We start from the raw sequence: 21,454 nt of genomic DNA on the forward strand, positions 1-21,454 counted from the left end.
TCACACAGGACACGGATAGGACAGGAGAAGTACTCCAGATATAACAAACTGACCCGACACATAAACTACTGCAGCATAAATACTGGAGGCTGAGACAGGAGGGGTCAGGAGACACTGTGGCCCCATCCAATGATATCCCCGGACAGGGCCAAACAGGAAGGATATAACCCCACCCACTTTGCCAAAGCACAGCCCCCACACCACTAGAGGGATATCTTCAACCACCAACTTACCATCCTGAGACAAGTATAGCCCACAAAGATCTCCGCCACGGCACAACCCAAGGGGGGGGGGGGGCGCCAACACACTGTTTTGATGATGAAAGCTGTGGAAAAAATATCCAGTAACCCCCCCCCCCTTTGACAGAACTCTTTGAATAGGAATACAGCTTAATACAGCTAGGCTGTGTGTTTGTAGCCATAGCCTCTCATGGCTGTCTGTGTGGAGAGGGAAAACAAACATGAGAAAGGCCTCTCAACCACCAGTACTACCACACCCCTCATCCCAACTCACCACTCCCTGACCCGTCACCAGCATGGAGCTCAACCTCAAATGACGTGGGCTCCTCCACACTGCTTTGCTATGACAGTGTTGTCAGACCAATCTCCATTTTGGATAAATAAATGATGAGCCAGAAACAAACATCAAAGGGGGATTGTGTTCTTCAAAGGGAATGTGGGTCTCTATCTACCTCTCTCTCTCTCTCTCTCTCTGTCTCTCTCGCTGTCTTGCTCTATCTCTCGCTCTGTCTCGCTCTCTGTCTTGTGCTCTCTCTCTGTCTCGCTCTTTCTGTCTCTGTCTGTTTCTCTGTCTCTCTCCTTCTGTCTCTCCGTCTCCGTACCTCTCCCTCTCTCCCTCTGTCTCTCTCCCTCTGTCTCTCCGTCTCCGTATCTCTCCCTCTCCCTCTCTCCCTCTGTCTCTCCGTCTCCGTATCTCTCCCTCTCTCTCTCTCCCTCTGTCTCTCCGTCTCCGTATCTCTCCCTCTCTCTCTCTCCCTCTGTCTCTCCGTCTCCGTATCTCTCCCTCTGTGTCTCTCTCTGTGTCTCTCTCTCTTTCTCTCTCTGTCTGTCTTTCTCTGTTTCTCTACCTCTCGTTCTGGTTACAGACATACATACTCACAAACTGCAGTCCAACCTGCTCAGGATTCTAATCAACACATCTGCATCTCTTGCCAGGCTAACTCTCTCTTTATCTCTTTGTGTGGTTTCAGATGTAACAGTGTCTGTGTTGTTGACTGTGTGGTATGTTTTTGTTGTCCCTCAGTGATCGCTCTTTTTCCCCACTTGATTTTCCGGGCCTTGAAATCAATGCTGTCATTTCTGGTTTAACCCCTGTCTGATCTCATCTTTTATTACCTTCTCTCCTTTTCAAGCTTTTTGTCCTTCCAGCCATCAGGCTCTTCCACTCATTTTACTATTGGTAGAGAGTGGGACTCCTGTTATCTAACTCCTCTGTCTACTAATCTACTAGGTGTGTATTCATAACACCCTGTGTGTATGACTGTAGTTACTTACAATTGTTATTGTGTGATCAACCCCCTTGATGTCATTCCACCATCCGTTATGGATACAAGTGTTTGAAAGTGACGTAGGCTACACACCATTTTGCATCTGCTTCCTGAAGCTCATGATGGGACATCTTGGTTATGTATGCCCGTGGTAATGTACTGTGGATCTCGGTGTGTATGTGCATGTACTGCAAATCAGCATTTGCATTGATAGCAACAGGTGACATGGCGTTTTTGGAGGAAACTCACCTCATCCTGAACCACCACCAAATGTCTATGTAAAAGAGTGTGAGAAACTGTTGTTGGGGTGTAATTGTGTGCAAGGCTCATCCATGTGGAACCTTGTACGTGGAACATATCCTGCTCATATTTCCTGTAGCTGAGGTCTCACGTATTGTTTTCAGTGTTTTTTCCTTCTTCCAATGGGAATCTTCATGTTTAGTAGAATTCAGTTATCAAGCCAGAGTGTCTGTAATGACCTGGTGTCCCTTCCCTCTCTCCACTCCCCCCCCCCCCCCCCCCCCCCCCCCCCCCCCCCCCCTGTTCTCTGACCACTGCCCTACCGAAGCTCAGCTCAGTCCAACCCAACCCCTTTGACTCATACCATTGGGCCATGGAGGATTATGACGTGCGCTCGGCCGCCAGTATCCTGGCCTCGGTGAAAGAGCAGGAGGCACGCTTCGAGCGTCTGACCCGGGCCCTGGAGGAGGAGCGACGCAACGTCTCCCTGCAGCTGGAGCGTTCCAATGTACCCCCCGACAGGTTGGGAGGGACTGGGCCTAGCGCTAACCTGCCACCCAACAGCCAACCCCTGGCCTGGCAGCAGGTGGTGATGCAGGTAAATCAAGCCAGCACGCCCCAATTTCCCACCTGCCTGTCCACCTACCTGCCTGCTTGATCTGACTATCCAGTCCCCCTCCATTTGTGTATTTGACTCATTGCAACATCTCTTTGTCATCATCTCTCATTCTCCTGGGCGTCTGGTGGCTGATCCAACCCCTGTATTATTTCTGATCTGTTGTGCTGCTTGGATGGGGATGTAAACATTACAATGTGGTGGGGTGTGGTGACGCATCCTCTTTAAAGGGGGAGGGTGATATTCCACTCTTTTTATCTCCTCTCACCTACAAACCACCCAATTCAAGCCCGTTTCCTTCCACCCAGTGTTTTTTGATAACGTCAAGTTAGTTTACCATGGCCCGGTGCCCTGGGTGAGCAGAGTTTACGCATTTTAAAACATTCCATTGGACCTTAAGTGAAATCTCCACCCACTTGGGGCATCAGGCCTTGCAGAACTTTACCATTGCCTTATGGGCTTACTGCTAATTGGATTGTGTCTGTTCAGCCAGCTCTGCCCATGACTAAAGGACATTTGGGTCCTGGTTGGTGGCTGGGAGTGGAGCTGTAGTGACTTCTCTGGCTGAGGTTGAAGGACATTTGGGTCCTGGTTGGGGCCTTGGAGTGGAGCTGTAGTGACTTCCCTGGCTGAGGTTGAAGGACATATGGGTCCTGGTTGGGGCCTTGGAGTGGAGCTGTAGTGACTTCCCTGGCTGGGGTTGAAGGACATTTGCGTCCTGGTTGGGGCCTTGGAGTGGAGCTGTAGTGACTTCCCTGGCTGGGGTTGAAGGACATTTGGGTCCTGGTTGGGGCCTTGGAGTGGAGCTGTAGTGACTTCCCTGGCTGGGGTACAAGAAACTTTTGGCTCTTGTTTGGGCATTGCCTGGGAGTGCTTAGAGCTGTTGACTTCTCTGGCTGGGGATGTGTTGAAGGAGATGTGAAGTGAGGCAGACATGATCCGCTGAAATGGCAGTGGTCACCGTCCATTGATTTACAGTACAGAGCAAACTCCTGACTCTTGCGGGTGGGCATTTCCCTGCATGCACTGCTTTTATATTGTTTAACCCAAAATGCTTTTCTTTTTCACAGATTGTGCCAATGTTCATTTCTGTGGCTCGTTGCCTGTTTAGCCACAAAAATGTATAATTTAGTGGCAGTATGTGGCTTCCCAGCTGAGTAAGCCGGCCTTTTCTCCCCCTTGCCTCAGGCTTTGATGAACCAAGTCCCTGACTTGTTGATGCCCTCTCATACTCGTAAATTGTGAATGATTTACCGAGAGCTGCTTAACACGACAGCCAGTGAATTAGCCTGCTCTTTTACAGGAGGATCACTGCGTGGTTATCACTCACAGCTGGCTCACTGTTGTGGCTCCAAGGTGAACGGCAGTGGCCCGTCACCCGTCACCCTGCATCGGGGGGTCAATTGGGCGGAACGGCCCGAAACACACAGGCCACACGCAACGTGGCTGGCTGCACTGTGGAAGGAGCCTACTATTACATAATGAGATTGTTTATGATACAGTACCAGTCAAAAGTTTGGAGACACCTACTCATTCAAGGGTTTTTCTTTATTTTTACTCAGTGCCTCCAGAAAGTATTCATACCCCTTGACTTATTCTACATTTTGTTGTGTTACAGCCTGAATTCAAAATGGATTAAATAGCTTTTTTTCTCTCACCCATCTACAGACAATACCCCATAATGACAAAGTGAAAATATGTTTTTGCAAATTTATTGAAAATCAAATACAGCAATATCTCATTTACATAAGTATTCTCACCCCTGAGTTAATACATGTTTAGAATCACCTTTTGCAGCGATTACAGCTGTGAGTCTTTCTGGGTAAGTATCTAAGAGCTTTGCACATCTGGATTTTACAATATTTGCCCGTTATTCTTTTCATAATTCTTCAAACTAGGCAACCATTTTGACATCTTGCCATAGATTTTCAAGCAGCTTTAAGTCAAAACTGTAATTCAGCCACTCAGGAACATTCACGGTCGTCTTGGTAAGCAACTCCAGTGTAGATTTGGTCTTGCGTTTTAGTTAATTGTCCTGCTGAATGGGGAATTCATCTCCCAGTGTCTGCAGGAAAGCAGACTGATCCCGGTTTTCTCTAGGATTTTGCCTGTGCTTAGCTCCATTCCATTTGTTTTATCATGAAAAACTCCACAGTGCTTAACAATTACAAGCATACCCATAACATGATGCAGCCACCACTATGCTTTAAAATATGGAGAGTGGTACTAAGTAATGTGTTGTATTGGATTGTCCCCAAACATAACACTTTGTATTCAGAACAAAAAGTGAATTGCAGTATTCCTTTAGTGCCTTACTGCAAACAGGATGCATGATTTGGAATATTTGTATGCTCTGTAGGCTTCCTTCTTTTCACTCTGTCATTTAGGTTTTAGTATTGTGGAGTAACTACAATGTTGTTGATCCATCCCCAGTTTTCTCCTATCACAGCCATTAAACTGTGGGGTACAGATGAGGTAGTCATTCAAAAGTTATGTTAAACACTATTATTATCCATGCAACTTACTATGTGACAGTCTGTCACGTGTGCTCCCTTTCCGGCCTCTAGGTCACCAGGCTGCTTGTTAAGGCGCACACCTGTCACCATCGTTATGCGCATTAGCCCAATATGACACTCACCTGGACTCCATCACCTCCTTGATTACCTGTCCTATATATGTCACTCCCCTTGGTTCCTTCCCCAGGCGTCATTGTTTCTGTTTCAGTTTAATGTCTGTGCGTTGTTCATGTTTCTTGTTTTGTATTATGTTGTGTTTTTTCATTAAAACACTCACTCCCTGAACTTGCTTCCTGACCTTCAGCGCACAACGTTACACAGTTTCAATCCTGAACTTATTCAGGTTTGCCATAACAAAGGGTTTGAATACTTATTGAAAAAAACATAATTCAACTTTGACATTATGGGGTATTGTGTGTTTGCCAGTGACAAAAAATATAAATTTAATCAATTTTGAATTCAGGCTGTAACACAACAAAATGTGGAAGAAGTCCAGGTGTGTGAATACGTTCTGAAGGCACTGTACAGTGGGGCAAAAAAGTATTTAGTTGAAGTGTACCTATGATGAAAATTACAGGCCTCTCTCATCTTTTTAAGTGGGAGAACTTGCACAATTGGTGGCTGACTAAATACTTTTTTGCCCCACTCTATATGAGGGATGAGGATGGAGGAACGCACCCGGATCTCTGTTGTATGAAGGATGAAGAAGGCATCCGACTCTCTGTTGTATGAAGAATGAGGAAGGCATCCAACTCTCATTTATATGAAGGATGAGGAAGGCATCCGACTCTCTGTTGTATGAAGGATGAAGAAGGCATCTGGCTCTGTTATATGAAGGATGAGGAAGGCATTTGACTCTCTGTTATATGAAGGATGAGGAAAGCATCCGACTCTCTGTTGTATGAAGAATGAGGAAGGCATCCAACTCTCATTTATATGAAGGATGAGGAAGGCATCCGACTCTCTGTTGTATGAAGGATGAAGAAGGCATCTGGCTCTGTTATATGAAGGATGAGGAAGGCATTTGACTCTCTGTTATATGAAGGATGAGGAAAGCATCTGACTCTCTGTTGTATGAAGGATGAGGAAGGCATCCGACTCTCTGTTATATGAAGGATGAGGAAGGCATCCGACTCTCCTATCCTCTCCTCTCGCAGCCACACGCATGCACATCTCGTACTCTCTCGTCCATGCATGATGGATTATAATGGGCTGAGGATCAGCGGCTCGTAGCTCGGGGGCTCCCAGTCGCCAGCGCAGGGGCAGCCCTCGATGGGCCCTTCTGTTATTAAAAGTTGGGGTCAGCGAGGAGAGGCAGCCAGAGACTGATTAATGGAATCGCAAGTAAATACTTAATGAAAGTGATTAGCTGTTGATTTAGAAAGAACTCTCTTCAACTCCAGAGACTCTATTGCTGGCAGCAGACGCTGTTTCCTGTTCTGCCTTGTTGTCTTGGCTCTCAGGTTTAGTTGTTTCAATGCAAGCCTTTGACAGTGTTCCAAAATCGATCACCAAAATGGTTCATACAATGATGCACTTTTCCCCCTGTTGTTTTGTGTACTAAGAGAGAGCGAGAGAGAGAACCTTGAGTCAACAATGTCCACAGTTGGTTACTGGACTCCACAGAGTAGACAGGGAGGTTTGTGCTGGCTGTCTGATTGGTTGGAGTAAGGTGGAGGAGACCCGTCCTGATCCTGCTGTTGACTGGTGTATTTGAGCATTTTCCAAAGAGCTCCCCTCTCTAATTAATGGATGCTCTGTGGAGGGGAACATCAGCATGGTGGTCAAAACAAGAGAAACAATAAATAATTCACTGCTTTGGAAAAAGCTAGCATCAACATCCCTGATAAGCCGACTGGGTTTAGCTGTTCTCACTACCAACAGAGGGTAATGGAGAATGCACAATAGTATTTTTAATACAGATTGTTTGAACTGTGTTGTCATGGACAAGTGTATGTTTGGTGAATTGTTAATGAAGATGTTCATGTTATCGTCACATGCTGTCACTGTGCACATCAGTAAGGACATGGTTTTTGGAAACACCAGTCTGCTTTTTTCCCAAGACTGTATACTGTATTTCAGATGGGCTTTTTCCCCCTCACTCATTGTGATCAAACACTTACTAAAGTGCTACTAGGGGATTTTTGAACCTTTTTACATTGATGTCTTCTGAAGAATGTCAAGACAATGCAGTCAGACACTGTATATTGTGTTCCTTGATGGAATCATCAACAGGAAACCACTGACACAAAGCATGTCTTTCAATCCTCATTCACTCACATCAAGTGACCAGTGACACACTTAAACCAAGACTGGGCTCCAAACGATACCCTATTCCCTATATAGTGCACTGCTTAAAAAAATGTATCTATATACAGTGGGGCAAAAAAGTATTTAGTCAGTCACCAATTGTGCAAGTTCTCCCACTTAAAAAGATGAGAGATGCCTGTAATGTTCATCATAGGTACACTTCAACTATGACAGACAAAATGAGAAGAAAAGAAATCCAGAAAATCATATTGTAGGATTTTTAATGAATTTATTTGCAAATTATGGTGGAAAATAAGTATTTTGTCAATAACAAAAGTTTATCTCAATACTTTGTTATATACCCTTTGTTGGCAATGACAGAGGTCAAAAGTTTTCTGTAAGTCTTCACAAGGTTTTCACACACTGTTGCTGGTACCCTTCCTGTTTGGCCCTGTCCGGGGGTGTCCTCGGATGGGGCCACAGTGTCTCCTGACCCCTCCTGTCTCAGCCACCAGTATTTATGCTGCAGTAATTTATGTGTCGGGAGGCTAGGGTCAGTTTGTTATATCTGGAGTACTTCTCCTGTCCTATTCGGTGTCCTGTGTGAATTTAAGTGTGCTCTCTCTCATTCTCTCTTTCTTTCTCTCTCTCGGAGGACCTGAGCCCTAGCCATGTTCTGTTATAATCTCCACCCGGCACAGCCAGAAGAGGACTGGCCACCCCACAAAGCCTGGTTCCTCTCTAGGTTTCTTCCTAGGTTTTGGCCTTTCTAGGGAGTTTTTCCTAGCCACCGTGCTTCTACACCTGCATTGCTTACTGTTTTGGGTTTTAGGCTGGGTTTCTGTACAGCACTTTGAGATATCAGCTGATGTACGAAGGGATATATAAATACATTTGATTTGATTTGGTATTTTGGCCCATTCCTCCATGCAGATCTCCTCTAGAGCAGTGATGTTTTGGGGCTGTTGCTGGGCAACACAGACTTTCAACCCCATCCAAAGATTTTCTATAGGGTTGAGATCTGGAGACTGGCTAGGCCACTCCAGGACCTTGAAATGCTTCTTACGAAGCCTCTCCTTCGTTGCCCGGGTGGTGTGTTTGGGATCATTGTCATGCTGAAAGACCCAGCCACATTTAATCTTCAATGCCCTTGGTGATGGAAGGAGGTTTTCACTCAAAAGCTCACAATACATGGCCCCATTCATTCTTTCCTTTACACGGATCAGTCGTCCTGGTCCCTTTGCAGAAAAACAGCCCCAAAGCATGATGATTCCACCCCCATGCTTCACACTAGGTATGGTGTTCTTTAGAAGCAACTCAGCATTCTTTGTCCTCCAAACACGACGAGTTGTTGAGATTTTATAATTGCTCCCCCAGTTGATTTCTTCAAACCAAGCTGCTTACCTATTGCAGATTCAGTCTTCCCAGCCTGGTGCAGGTCTACAATTTTGTTTCTGGTGTCCTTTGACAGCTCTTTGGTCTTGGCCATAGTGGAGTTTGGAGTGTGACTGTTTGAGGTTGTGGACAGGTGTCTTATACTGATAACAAGTTCAAACAGGTGCCATTAATACAGGTAACGAGTGGAGGACAGAGGAGCCTCTTAAAGAAGATGTTACAGGTCTGTGAGAGCCAGACATCTTGCTTGTTTGTAGGTGACCAAATACTTATTTTCCACCATAATTTGCAAATAAATTCATTAAAAATCCTACAATGTGATTTTCTGGATTTTTTTTCTCATTTTGTCTGTCATAGTTGAAGTGTACTTATGATGAAAATGTCAGTTTTTAAGTGGCTGACAAAAAAAAAATATTCATTTTACCCCCTTTTTCTCCCCAATTTTATGGTATCTAATTGTTGTTAGTAATTACTATCTTGTCTCATCGCTACAACTCCCGTATGGGCTCGGGAGAGACGAAGGTCGAAAGCCATGCGTCCTCCGAAACACAACCAAGCCGCACTGCTTCTTAACACAGCGCGCATCCAACCCGGAAGCCAGCCGCAGCAATGTGTCGGAGGAAACACCGTGCACCTGGCTACCATGGTTAGCGCGCACTGCGCCCGGCCCGCCACAGGAGTCGCTGGTGCACGATGAGACAAGGATAAGACAAGGATGAGACAAGGATATCCCTACAAGCCAAACCCTCCCGGACAACGCTAGGCCTATTGTGTGTCGCCCCACGGACCTCACGGTCGCGGCCGGCTGCGACAGAGCCTGGGCGCGAACCCAGAGTCTCTGGTGGCACAGCTAGTGCTGCGCTGCAGTGCCGTAGACCACTGTGCCACCCGGGAGGCAGTACACTACTTTTGACCAGAGCCTCACGGTCGCGGCCGGCTGCGACAGAGCCTGGGCGCGAACACAGAGTCTCTGGTGGCACAGCTAGCGCTGCGATGCAGTGCCGTAGACCACTGTGCCACCCGGGAGGCAGTACACTACTTTTGACCAGAGCCTTATGGTAGTGCACATTGTAGGGAATAGGGTTCCATTTGTGTCCCATCCCAGGTCTGTTTTCTTACTGAGGAGTGAAAGGTCAAGTGGTGAATGGTGGTGGCACTCTATAGAGACTTGTTCTGGTTAGTATTCAGACAGTATAGCCAGTGAGCTAGAGATGGGATGGGGTACACTACCAACTACCCCTGTCCTGTGCAAATGTTGTGAGGTTCCTTTAGAGGAACGGTGCATCCTTTGATTTCAGTGCTGTCTGTGGGTGAGATGTATGGACCTCAGCCTGGCCCCGGGATGGCACTACACCACACTGCTTTCCACACACACACACACACACACACAGGCACGCACGCACACACAGACACACACGCTCGCACCCTCACACCCTCATTGGCCCTGCAACGCCACAATTGACACAAAGGCACAGTGCTATAGCGACGGCAGGCATGCTGGCAGATATATCCCTCACTGGCCTCTCGTAAATCACCTGCAGCCTAACAATGAGCCTCAGTCCACCACTCCTCCTCCTCCTCCCTTCTTCCCCTCCACCCCTCTCTCCCTCTGTTCTCCTCTGTTCTCCTCTGTGTCATTAGGAAAATTTGAGCTTCCCGTAAATGTGTAATCACCTCTCTGTGAAAAGGCGGCGTTGTGGATTTTTTTCTTGCCCGCACTTTGTGTCCAAAATGAACCCTATTCCCTATATAGTGCACTACTTTTGACTGGAGACATATAGGCCCTGGTCAAAGGTAGTGCACTATAAAGGGAATAGGGTGCCATTTGGAAAGCATACACTTGTTCTGTATGTGGCCCCCCTTCCTCTCGGGCTCTTTTCTCTTTCTCTAGCTAGTCTACATAGCTAGACTATATTGTACGGATCTCTGTGTGTAGAAGGACATTCTAATTCCATTGGTTAGAGCAGTGGTTCCCAAACTTTTTATAGTCCCGTACCCCTTCAAACATTCAACCTCCAGCTCCGTAACCCCTCTAGCACCAGGCTCAGCACACTCTCAAATGTTGTTTTTTGCCATCAGTGTAAGCCTGCTACAAACACTCACTATACGATACATTTATTAAACATAGGTGTGAGTTTTTGTCACAACCTGGCTCGTGGGACGAGCTCTTATAGGACCAGGGCACAAATAATAATATAATAATAATCAATATTTTGCTCTTTATTTAGCCATCTTACATATAAAACCTTATTTGTTCATAAAAAAAATTTAATAACTCACCACAGGTTAATGAGAAGGGTGTGCTTGAAAGGATGCATATAACTGCAATGTTGGGTTGTATTGGAGAGAGTCTCAGTCTTAAATCGTTTTCCACACACAGTATGTGCCTGTGTTTAGTTTTCATGCTAGTGAGGGCCGAGAATCCACTCTCACATAGGTACGTGGTTGAAACGGGCATCAGTGTCTTAACAGCGTGATTTGCCAAGGCAAGAAACTCTGAGCGCAGCCCTATCCAGAAATCTAGCAGTGGCTTCTCATTCAATTCAATTTTCACAGAACCACTTGTTGCAATTTGGATGAGGCTCTCTTGTTCAGAAATCGGTAAGTGGACTGGAGGCAGGGCATGAAAGGGATAACGAATCTAGTTGTTTTGTCGTCTGTTTCGGGAAAGTACCTGCGTAATTGCGCACCCAGTTCACTCAGCTGCTTCTCTATATCACATTTGACATTGTCAGTAAGCTTGAGTTCATTTGTACACAATGTCCTTGTTAATGCAGACCGAAATGAGCTCCAACTTCTTAATCAGAGCCTCAGTTTTGTCCCGGTTTCCAGTGGTTTGAAGAAGAGGATGTCTTCCTTAATTGACCCCCCATAAACGTAACGGACGTATACCAGAAGCTGTGCCAGGCCCGCCATCTCTGTTGACTCATCCAGCTGTAACGCATATAATTCACCCCCTTGTACGTGATGCGGTAATTGTTTCAAAACATCTCCTGCCATGTCACTGATTCTTCGTGAAACAGTGTTGTTTGATGAAGTCATTGTCTGTATAGTGTTTTGGGCCTTTTCCCCCAATAATGTCAGGAAGAATTAAGTCCACCACAATAGTATGGGGCTTGCCTGTCCTAGCCATTCGGTAGCTCACCATATAAGACACTTTTAGACCCTCAAACGGATTAAGGAAAGAAATTCCACAAATTAACTTTTAAGGCGGAACACCTGTTAATTGAAATGCATTCCAGGTGACTACCTCATGAAGCTGGTTGAGAAAATGCCAAGAGTGTTCAAAGCTGTCATCAAGGCAACGGGTGGCTATTTGAAGAAGCTCAAATATAAAATATATTTTGATTTGTTTAACACTTTTTTGGTTACTCCATAATTCCATATGTGTTTGTTCATAGTTTTGATGTCTTCACTATTATTCTACAATGTAGAAAATAGTAAAAGTAAAGAAAAACCTTGAATGAGTAGGTGTTCTAAAACTTTTGACCGGTAGTGTACAATGGTGTTTGTTCTTCATTGGTTGCACTTGTGGCAACAGGTCACAAATCTGGTTGCTGTGATGGCACACTGGTATTTCACCCAGTAGATATCGGAGTTTATCAACATTGGGTTTGTTTTCAAATTATTTGTGGATCTGTGTAATCTGAGGGAAATATCTGTCTCTAATATGGTCATACATTTGGCAGGAGGTTAGGAAGTGCAGCTCAGTTTCCACCTCATTTTGTGGGCAGTGTGCACTTAGCCTGTCTTCTCTTGAGAGCCTCTCTCTAGGTGATGGCTTTGTTATGGAAGGTTTGGGAATCGGTTCCTTTTAGGTGGTTGTAGAATTTAACGGCTCTTTTCTAGATTTTGATAATTAGCGGGTATCGGCCTAATTCTGCTCTACATGCATAATTTGGTGTTTTACGTTGTACACGGAGGATGTTTTTGCAGAATTCTGCATGCAGAGTCTTAATTTAGTGTTTGTCCCATTTTGTGAATTCTTGGATGGTGAGCGGACCCCAGACCTCACAACCATGAAGTGCAATGGGTTCTATAACTGATTCAAGTAATTTTAGTAATTGGTATGTCAAATTTTATGTTCCCTTTGATGGCATAGAAGGCACTTCTTGCCTTGTCTCTCAGATCGTTCACAGCTTTGTGGAAGTTACCTGTGGCGCTGATGTTTAGGCCGAGGTATGTATAGTTTTTTATGTGCTCCAGTGTCTAGATGGAATTTGTATTTGTGGTCCTGGCAACTGGACCTTTTTTGGAACACCATTATTTTGCTCTTACTGAGATTTACTGTCAGGACTGTAGGCTGTAGTGCTGTAGGCCCTCCTTGGTTGGTGACAGAAGCACCAGATCATCAGCAAATAGTAGACATTTGACTTCAGATTCTAGTAGGGTAGGCCGGGTTCTGCAGACTGCTCTAATGCCCTTGCCAATTTGTTGATATATATGTTGAAGAGAGTGGGGCTTAAGCTGCATCTCTGTCTCACCCCACGGCCCTTTGGAAAGAAATGTGTGTTTTTTGCCCATTTTAACCGCAAACTTGTTGTTTATGTTCATGGATTTTGTAATGTCGTATGTTTCAATTTGCATAGCAGACCCTCATGCCAAATTGAGTCAAAGTCTTTTTTGAAATCAATAAAGCATGAGAAGACTTTGCCTTTTTTTGGTTTGATTGTTTGTCAATTAGGTTGTGCAGGGTGAATATGTGGTCTGTCGTACGATAATTTGGTAAAAAGCCAATTTGACATTTGCTCAGTACATTGTTTTCACTGAGGAAATGTACAAGTCTGCTGTTAATGATAATGCAGAGGATTTTCCCAAGGTTGCTGTTGACGCATATCCCACTCTCTCTCCTTTACTAGAGCCAGTGCCACTCCAGGAATGTGACCTTCTGCCTCACAGACTAGTTGCGTATTTAACCAAACATGGCCGGACCTTGACCCCCCTCCCCTGATTGGAAGTCTAAATTGAAAACAGTTAGAATGCTTCATGTGCTTTGTATTTTAGAGGTTTTTGGCTGTTCAAAGCCTTGATTTAATTATGCTAATACGTTTCAGGTACTGGTGCGACATTTTTACTACATGAGTTACAAGCATGTAAATGGCACAGCAAACCAGTACCAGAAGTTTTATTCTGACAATATTTTGGGTTCAAGAAGTACACATTTAAGACATGTTGGTGTCTGCCTTGCTTTAAACCTTGAGATTATCCTTTACACCAGTACACATTTGTCAGACAAGCACACCTGATTCAACTTGTCAACATATCACCAGGCCCTGAATGAGTTGTATCATGTATGTTTGCCCAGGACTACAACAAACATGTTCTGTTGGGGGTACTCAAGGACTGAAGTTGGGAACCACTGCTCTTCACTTTATGAACGCTTAGTCTACCAATATGGTCGTGGCTTGGCCAGAGGTGCAGTGAGGGACCCCGGCTCTGCCATCTGCCAACCTGCCAGCAGCACAGAGACTGGCAGTGAGTGGATTCACAGTGACAGCAGCTTATGTGTACCAGGCGCTCTGTAGGTATACCTGTCACATCAGTCATGTAGCCCTGTCATGGTAACCCCATTGCATGCACCATTTCTACCCATCCAGAAGGTCTGGGACTGGGGCTGGTGTGGGTCTGGGTGACAGAGAGCAAGTTATGCACTGCTTTTGGCCAGCAGCAGACCCAGGGCCTCTTGACTTTGCACATGAAGTCATTACAGCAGGGCAGAGTGGCAGAAGTGAGGTCTGGAATGCGGACTGTCTCACACTCTATGTGTCTGAGTGCAGCTTTGGAAATGATTATTGCCAGAGGAGGAATGTGTCAGAGAATAAGAGCTACTACTGTTGTCTTTCTCTCCCAGTGCCTCATTTAACCAGACCTGGGCAGTCTGGGGGCTCCAACACCGACACACACAATCATAGAAAGAAAGGGAGGAGAGAGGGGGGAGGAGTGAGAAACGGTTTGTGAAATTGAGTAGGGAAAAGGGATTTGTTGGGAGGTGTTGATTGCTTTGGCATGTTCAGGGGAATGGTGGACGTTTTACGCTAGTTTGTGTATTTTCTAAAATATTTTTTACATTTTGGTACATAATGCTTCCGCCATCGTTTCCTACAGTGCGTTCGGAAAGTATTCAGCCCCCTTGACTTTTTCTATATTTTGTTAAGTTACAGCCTTTTCCCCCTCATCAATCTATACAATACCCCATAATGACAAATCAAAAACAGGTTTTTAGACATTTTTATTTTTTAAACATTTACATAAATAGTCAGACCCTTTACTCAGTACTTTGTTGAAGTACCTTTGGCAGTGATTTAAGCTTGGCACACCTGTATTTGGGGAGTTTCTCTCATTCTTCTCTGCAGATCCTCTCAATCTCAACGGGACATTAAGAACTGTAATATACTCTGCTTCTCAGAGTCATGGCTGAACAAGGACATAGATAATATACCTCTAGCTGGTTTTTCTATGCATCGGCAGGACAGAACGGCAGAGTCCGGTCGGGGGGTGGTGTGTCTCTTTTATTAACAACAGCTGGTGTGAGCGATCTCTAATATTAAGGAAGTCTTGAGGTTCCGCTCGCCTGAGTTAGAATACCTCATGATAAGCAGACCATACTATTTACCTAGGCCATATTCAGCTGTCTATTTACCACCACAAACAGATGCTAGCAGTAAGACTGCACTCAACGAGCTGGATACGGCCATCAGCAAACAAGACCATGCTCATTGAGGCGTGCTCCTAGTGGCCGGTGATTTTAATGCAAGAAAACTGAAATCTGTTTTTACCTCATCTTTACCAGCATCTAACCTGTGCAACTAGAGGGGGAAAAAAACTCTAGATCGCCTTAAGTCCACACACAAAGACGGTATACAAAGCTCTGCCCCTGCTTACAAGCAAACACTCAATATGGAAGTGGTCCGATGGAGTGGATGCTAAACTACTGTTATGCTAGCACAGACTGGAATACGTTCCGGGATTCATCCCATGGCATTGAGGAGTTTACCACATCAGTCACTGGCTTCATTAATAAGTTAATTGATAACGTTGTCCCCACAGTGACTTTATGTACATATCCCAACTAGAAGCCAAGGATTACAGGCAACATCTGCACTGACCTAAAGGCTAGAGCTGCCACATTCAAGTAGCAGGACACTAATCCGGATGCCAGGACAACAACCTCTCCCTCAGTGTGGGCAAGACAAAGGAGGTTATCGTGATGACAGGAAATGGAGTGCCGACCACGCCCCCATTAACATTGACAGGGCTGTAGTGGAGCGGGTTGAGAACTTCAAGTTCCTCTGCGTCCACATCACTAAGGACCTTTCATGGTCCAAACACACCAACATAGTTGTGAAGAGGGTACGACAATGCCTGCTTCCCCTCAGGAGGCTGAAAATATTTGGCATTGGCCCTCAGATCCTCAAAAGGTTTTACAGCTGCACCATTGATAACATCTTGACTGGCTGCATCATTGCTTGGTATGGCAACTGCTCTGCATCCGACTGCAAGGCGCTACAGAGGGTAGTGCGTACGGCCCAGTATATCACTGGGGTTGAAATCCCATCACTGGGGCCGAGCTTCCTGCAATTTAGGACCTCTATTCCAGGCGGTGTCACAGGAAGACCCTAAAATTTGTCAAAGACTCCAGACACCCAAGTCATAGACTGTTCTCTCTGCTATCACATGGCAAGCGGTACAGGAATGCAAAGTCTGGAACCAAAAGGCACCTCAACAGTTTTTACCCCCAAGTCATAAGAATGCTCAACAGTTAATCAAATGGCTACCTGGACTGTTTACATTGACCCCCATTATGATTTATTTATCGTAATTGTCCCTTGCACTGGGTCATTGCAAACTCACTAGACAAACACTCACACATACTACACTGACACTCCAACACACACACACAGTCTTGTCTAACTAACCTTGTGGGGACACACAATTCAGTCCCATTCAAAATCCTATTTTCCCTAACCCATAACACTAAACCTAACCCTTACCCATAACCCGAAAGCCTAAACTTAATCCTAAACCTAACCCTAGTTCCTAATCCTAAAACGAACTCTCGCTCCTAACCCTAAACCTAATTCTAACCTTAACCCTAAATCCCCTAGAAATATCATTTGACCTTGTGGGGACTAACAAAATGCCCCCAATTGGTCCCCACAAGTATAGTTAAACATATCCACATATGCTCACACACACAAAATACACACAGACATGCATATTGACGCCACACACACACGCATGGTAGCAACACATCATAACACAGCATGGCAGTAACACAACATGACAACAACATGGTAGCAACACAACATGAAAACACAGCATGGCAGTAACACATCATAACACGGCATGGCAGTAACACAACATGACAACAACATGGTAGCAACACAACATGAAAACACAGCATGGCAGTAACACATCAAAACACAGCATGGCAGTAACACAACATGACAACAACATGGTAGCAACACAACATGGAAACAACATGGTAGCAACACAACATGGAAACACAGCATGGCAGTAACACATCATAACACAGCATGGCAGTAACACATCATAACACAGCATGGCAGTAACACATCATAACACAGCATGGCAGTAACACATCATAACACAGCATGGCAGTAACACATCATAACACAGCATGGTAGCAACACATAACACATCATGGCAGTAACACATCATAACACAGCATGGCAGTAACACAACATGACAACAACATGGTAGCAACACAACATGAAAACACATCATGGCAGTAACACATCATAACACAGCATGGCAGTAACACAACATGACAACAACATGGTAGCAACACAACATGAAAACACAGCATGGCAGTAACACATCATAACACAGCATGGCAGTAACACAACATGACAACAACATGGTAGCAACACAACATGAAAACACAGCATGGCAGTAACACATCATAACACAGCATGGCAGTAACACATCATAACACAGCATGGTAGCAACACATAACACAGCATGGCAGTAACACATCATAACACAGCATGGCAGTAACACATAACACAGCATGGCAGTAACACATCATAACACAGCATGGTAGCAACACATAACACAGCATGGCAGTAACACATCATAACACAGCATGGCAGTAACACATCATAACACAGCATGGTAGTAACACATCATAACACAGCATGGCAGTAACACATCATAACACAGCATGGCAGTAACACATCATAACACAGCATGGTAGTAACACATCATAACACAGCATGGTAGCAACACATAACACAGCATGACAGTAACACATCATAACACAGCATGGCAGTAACACATCATAACACAGCATGGCAGTAACACATCATAACACAGCATGGCAGTAACACAACATGACAACAACATGATAGCAACACAACATGACAACAACATGGTAGCAACACAACATGACAACACAGCATGGCAGTAACACATCATAACACAGCATGGCAGTAACACATAACACAGCATGGCAGCAACACAACATGACAACAACATGGTAGCAACACAACATGACAACAACATGGTAGCAACACAACATGACAACACCGCATGGCAGTAACACATCATAACACAGCATGGTAGAAACACATCATGAAAACACAGCATGGCAGTAACACATCATAACATAGCATGGCAGTAACACATCATAACACAGCATGGTAGCAACACAACATGAAAACACAACATGATAGCAACACAACATGGCAGCATCACAACATGGTAGCAGCAGAAAACAGGGTACCAACATCGTTGGGCACATACAACAGCACAAAGGGCAAGAAGGAAGAGACAACAATACATCATGCAAAGCAGCCACAACTGTCAGTAAGAGTGTCCATGATTGAGTCTTTGAATGAAGAGATTGAGATAAACTGTCCAGTTTGAGTGTTTGTTGCAGCTCATTCCAGTCGCTAGCTGCAGCGAACTGAAAAGACGAGAGACCCAGGGATGTGTTTCTTTGGGGACCTTCAACAGAATGTGACTGGCAGAATGGGTGTTGTATGTGGAGGATGAGGGCTGCAGTAGATATCTCAGATAGGGGGGAGTGAGGCCTAAGAGGCTTTTATAAATAAGCAACAACCAGTGGGTCTTGCCACGGGTATACAGAGATGACCAGTTTACAGAGAAGTATAGAGTGCAGTGATGTGTCCTATAGGAGCATTGGTGGCAAATCTGATAGCCAAATGGTAAAGAACATCTAGCCGCTCGAGAGCACCCTCGCCTGCCGATCTATAAATTACGTCTCCAACTCTGCATTGTTGGGAAAAGGCTCTTAGGTAAGCATTACACTGTATAGTCCACAGCTGTTGTATTTGGCACATGTGACCAATAACATTTGATTAAATTTAATTTCTGTAAGTGCCAAAATTATTTTATTCAAGTATTGAGGTGTTTAATTGATGACTTTTAAGGAGGAGTAGCATTCTGAGATGGTATAGGCATGCTACGCCACTTGCCCTTTTCTTAGCCTTCCAATCACTGGCAGGCTTGTATGTTATTATTTCACTGAATAGGGAGAGAAAATTCCCTTTGTTGCACAAATGGAAAGACAACATTATAATCCTCCATATTGCTGAGTTGACATTTTGTTGGAAATAATTGCATACTGTTGAAAGTCATAAGATTCCGCTTTTGCAGGCTCTGCTACTGTTCCAACCTCAATGATAGACCTGCATACATTTACCAGGAGATGGTGTCTCGAAGCTTGTCAACTGATTTAGCTAGTTCCTCTCTCTCTCTTTCGCTCTTTCTCGTTGTCTCGCTGTCTCTCTTTCTGTCACCCTCTCCCTCTCACCACTCTTCTCTTCTCTCTCTCCCGCTCCTCCTCCTCCTTTTCTCACATCTTGAAGAGGGAAGCAGAAAACATGATTTTACCAGATGCAGCTTCATCTGAGGTGTCTGTCAGTGCGAGGCATGTTGCAGTACATTAACCTTTTCTCCATCTGTTCCGAGCCAAATACAAGCAGACAGGCAGACAGGCAAGAAAATGACTAATTGGGTTTGATTACCTGCAATGGATTATTTACAAGTTGTTTTTAACACGCTGCTCGGTGTTGCAGAAAGCCTAGCACCGTGTCATGGGTTATATGAGAGTATTATAAAGGCCATGTTGTCGGTAAATAATTAAGTGTGTAATTTGAAGATCATAAAATGCCGGGGTGCAGACTGCAGTTTTATGTAAAATAGTCTCTCTTGGAGACTAACTCAAGTAGTTGTTTTCCACAGAGAAGTGAACTAATATAATACTATGCACAGCTAGGGAATGCAAACCTCAGCCATTTCCCTTTCTTCTGAGGATTTGGGCCTTTCTTGTGTTAGGTCCTTTTTCCAAAGTGTAGTCAAGCCTTCACAAAGTTGTGTCCTATAAAGAAAGGTCGCCTTGCTTGAGATCCTGTCTGAGTCTTGGCCAAGTACATTTACATGATTAGATTAACATTCTTCCTCACTGTGGGTCACAGTATTATAGCAGTTTTCCCCCCTCATATCAAGTGAAGGAAAGGGGACAAAGCGTTGGTGAGAAAGAGAGGCATAGAGGGGAAGGATGAAGAGGGAGAGAGAGTGTGTAAAAACTTGCAGTGTACGTTGCCCTCCCCTCTTTTAGGGAAGCTTCAATTCAAAGAGCTTTATTGATATGGGAAATATGTTTACATTGCCAAAGCAAGTGAAATAAACTATCAGAAATAAACAGTAAACATTACACTTCAAATGTTATATTATGGCTATGTACAGTGTTACAATGTGCAAAAGGGAAATTAAATCAACATAAATATGGGATGTATTTATAATGGTGTTTATGCTTCATTGGTTGCCCTTTTCTTGTGGCAACGGGTCACAAATCTTGTTGCTGTGATGGCACACTGTGGTATTTCACCTAATCGATATGGGAGTTTGTCAAAATTGGGTTTGTTTTCTAATTCTTTCTAGGTCTATGTAATCTGAGTGAAATATGTGTCTCCAATATGGTCATACATTTGGCAGGAGGTTAGGAAGTGCAGCTCAGTTTCCACCTCATTTTGTGGGCAGTGTGCACATAGCCTGTCTTCTCTTGAGAGCCAGGTCTGCCTACGGCAGTGGCAGTCGGTGTCTTTTAAGATTAGGGAGGATTTTACTTTTTTTTTGAGCATTGCCTTATTTCTATTACAGCATATTGGATGACTGTCATTCATATTTCATTCACCCAGTTCAATGTAACATCAATATGTTTAGGCTACTACATGATACTATAATTAAGGAATAAGACTCCTCGGAGGTTTGTGATATATGGCCAATATACCACGGCTAAGAGCTGTGTCCTAGCACTCCGCGTTGCGTCGTGCCTAAGAACAGCCCTTAGCTGTGATATATTGGCCATATATCACAAACCCCCGAGGAGCCTTATTGCTATTATAAACTGGTTACCAACGTAATTAGAGCAGTAAAGATAAATATTTTGTCATACCCATGGTATACAGTCTGATATACCACAGCTTTCAGCCAATCAGCATTCAGGGATTAAACCACCCAGTTTATAATTTTCCCTATACCCATCATGAAGTTGCTACAACCTAGCCTACGAATGAAAGTTTACAACGTAGATGCACAGGTTGAGAGAAAAATGTGAGTAATCAAGGTGACATACAGTCACACATTCAATACTGCCTTGCAAACTCTTGCCTGCTTCTAGCTGATCTAGGGTGTAATCATTAGTCCAAATAGTTTTTTTACCGTTTGCTTCCGTTTAAAAAATGCTCTTCAACAGAATTTGTGGAATGAATACGCCCATGATCACCCGCAAACACAGTTCACTTTCGTAGCAGCCACATACTGTACGAACAGCATGATGACTTTACTTGTTGTATAATTACTTCTCGCATCTACGCACTCCCCTCCTCTCACCTCTTCGCTTCGCTTGTGGACTTTAGTGCACAACACAACAGATGTCTG

General features: G+C 44.5%; 1 protein-coding gene across 29 annotated transcripts in view; it reads left to right on the plus strand.

Moving 5' to 3' along the window:
• Nucleotides 1-21,454, plus strand: part of LOC139389480 (ARVCF delta catenin family member b) — a 323,546-nt gene that overhangs the window by 135,547 nt on the left and 166,545 nt on the right. For 26 of the 29 annotated variants that reach the window (XM_071136277.1, XM_071136295.1, XM_071136288.1 and 23 more), the window contains exon 4: nucleotides 2,076-2,345. The exons of the other annotated variants lie outside the window; for them this stretch is intronic. In XM_071136277.1, coding sequence (XP_070992378.1) covers nucleotides 2,121-2,345 — 225 coding nt within the window. In that variant the 5' untranslated portion in view covers nucleotides 2,076-2,120. The remainder of the gene's footprint in view (nucleotides 1-2,075; nucleotides 2,346-21,454) is intronic. 29 annotated transcript variants of the gene reach the window in all.

This window comes from Oncorhynchus clarkii, chromosome 30, assembly GCF_045791955.1.
Source record: "Oncorhynchus clarkii lewisi isolate Uvic-CL-2024 chromosome 30, UVic_Ocla_1.0, whole genome shotgun sequence".
NCBI lineage: Eukaryota > Metazoa > Chordata > Actinopteri > Salmoniformes > Salmonidae > Oncorhynchus > Oncorhynchus clarkii.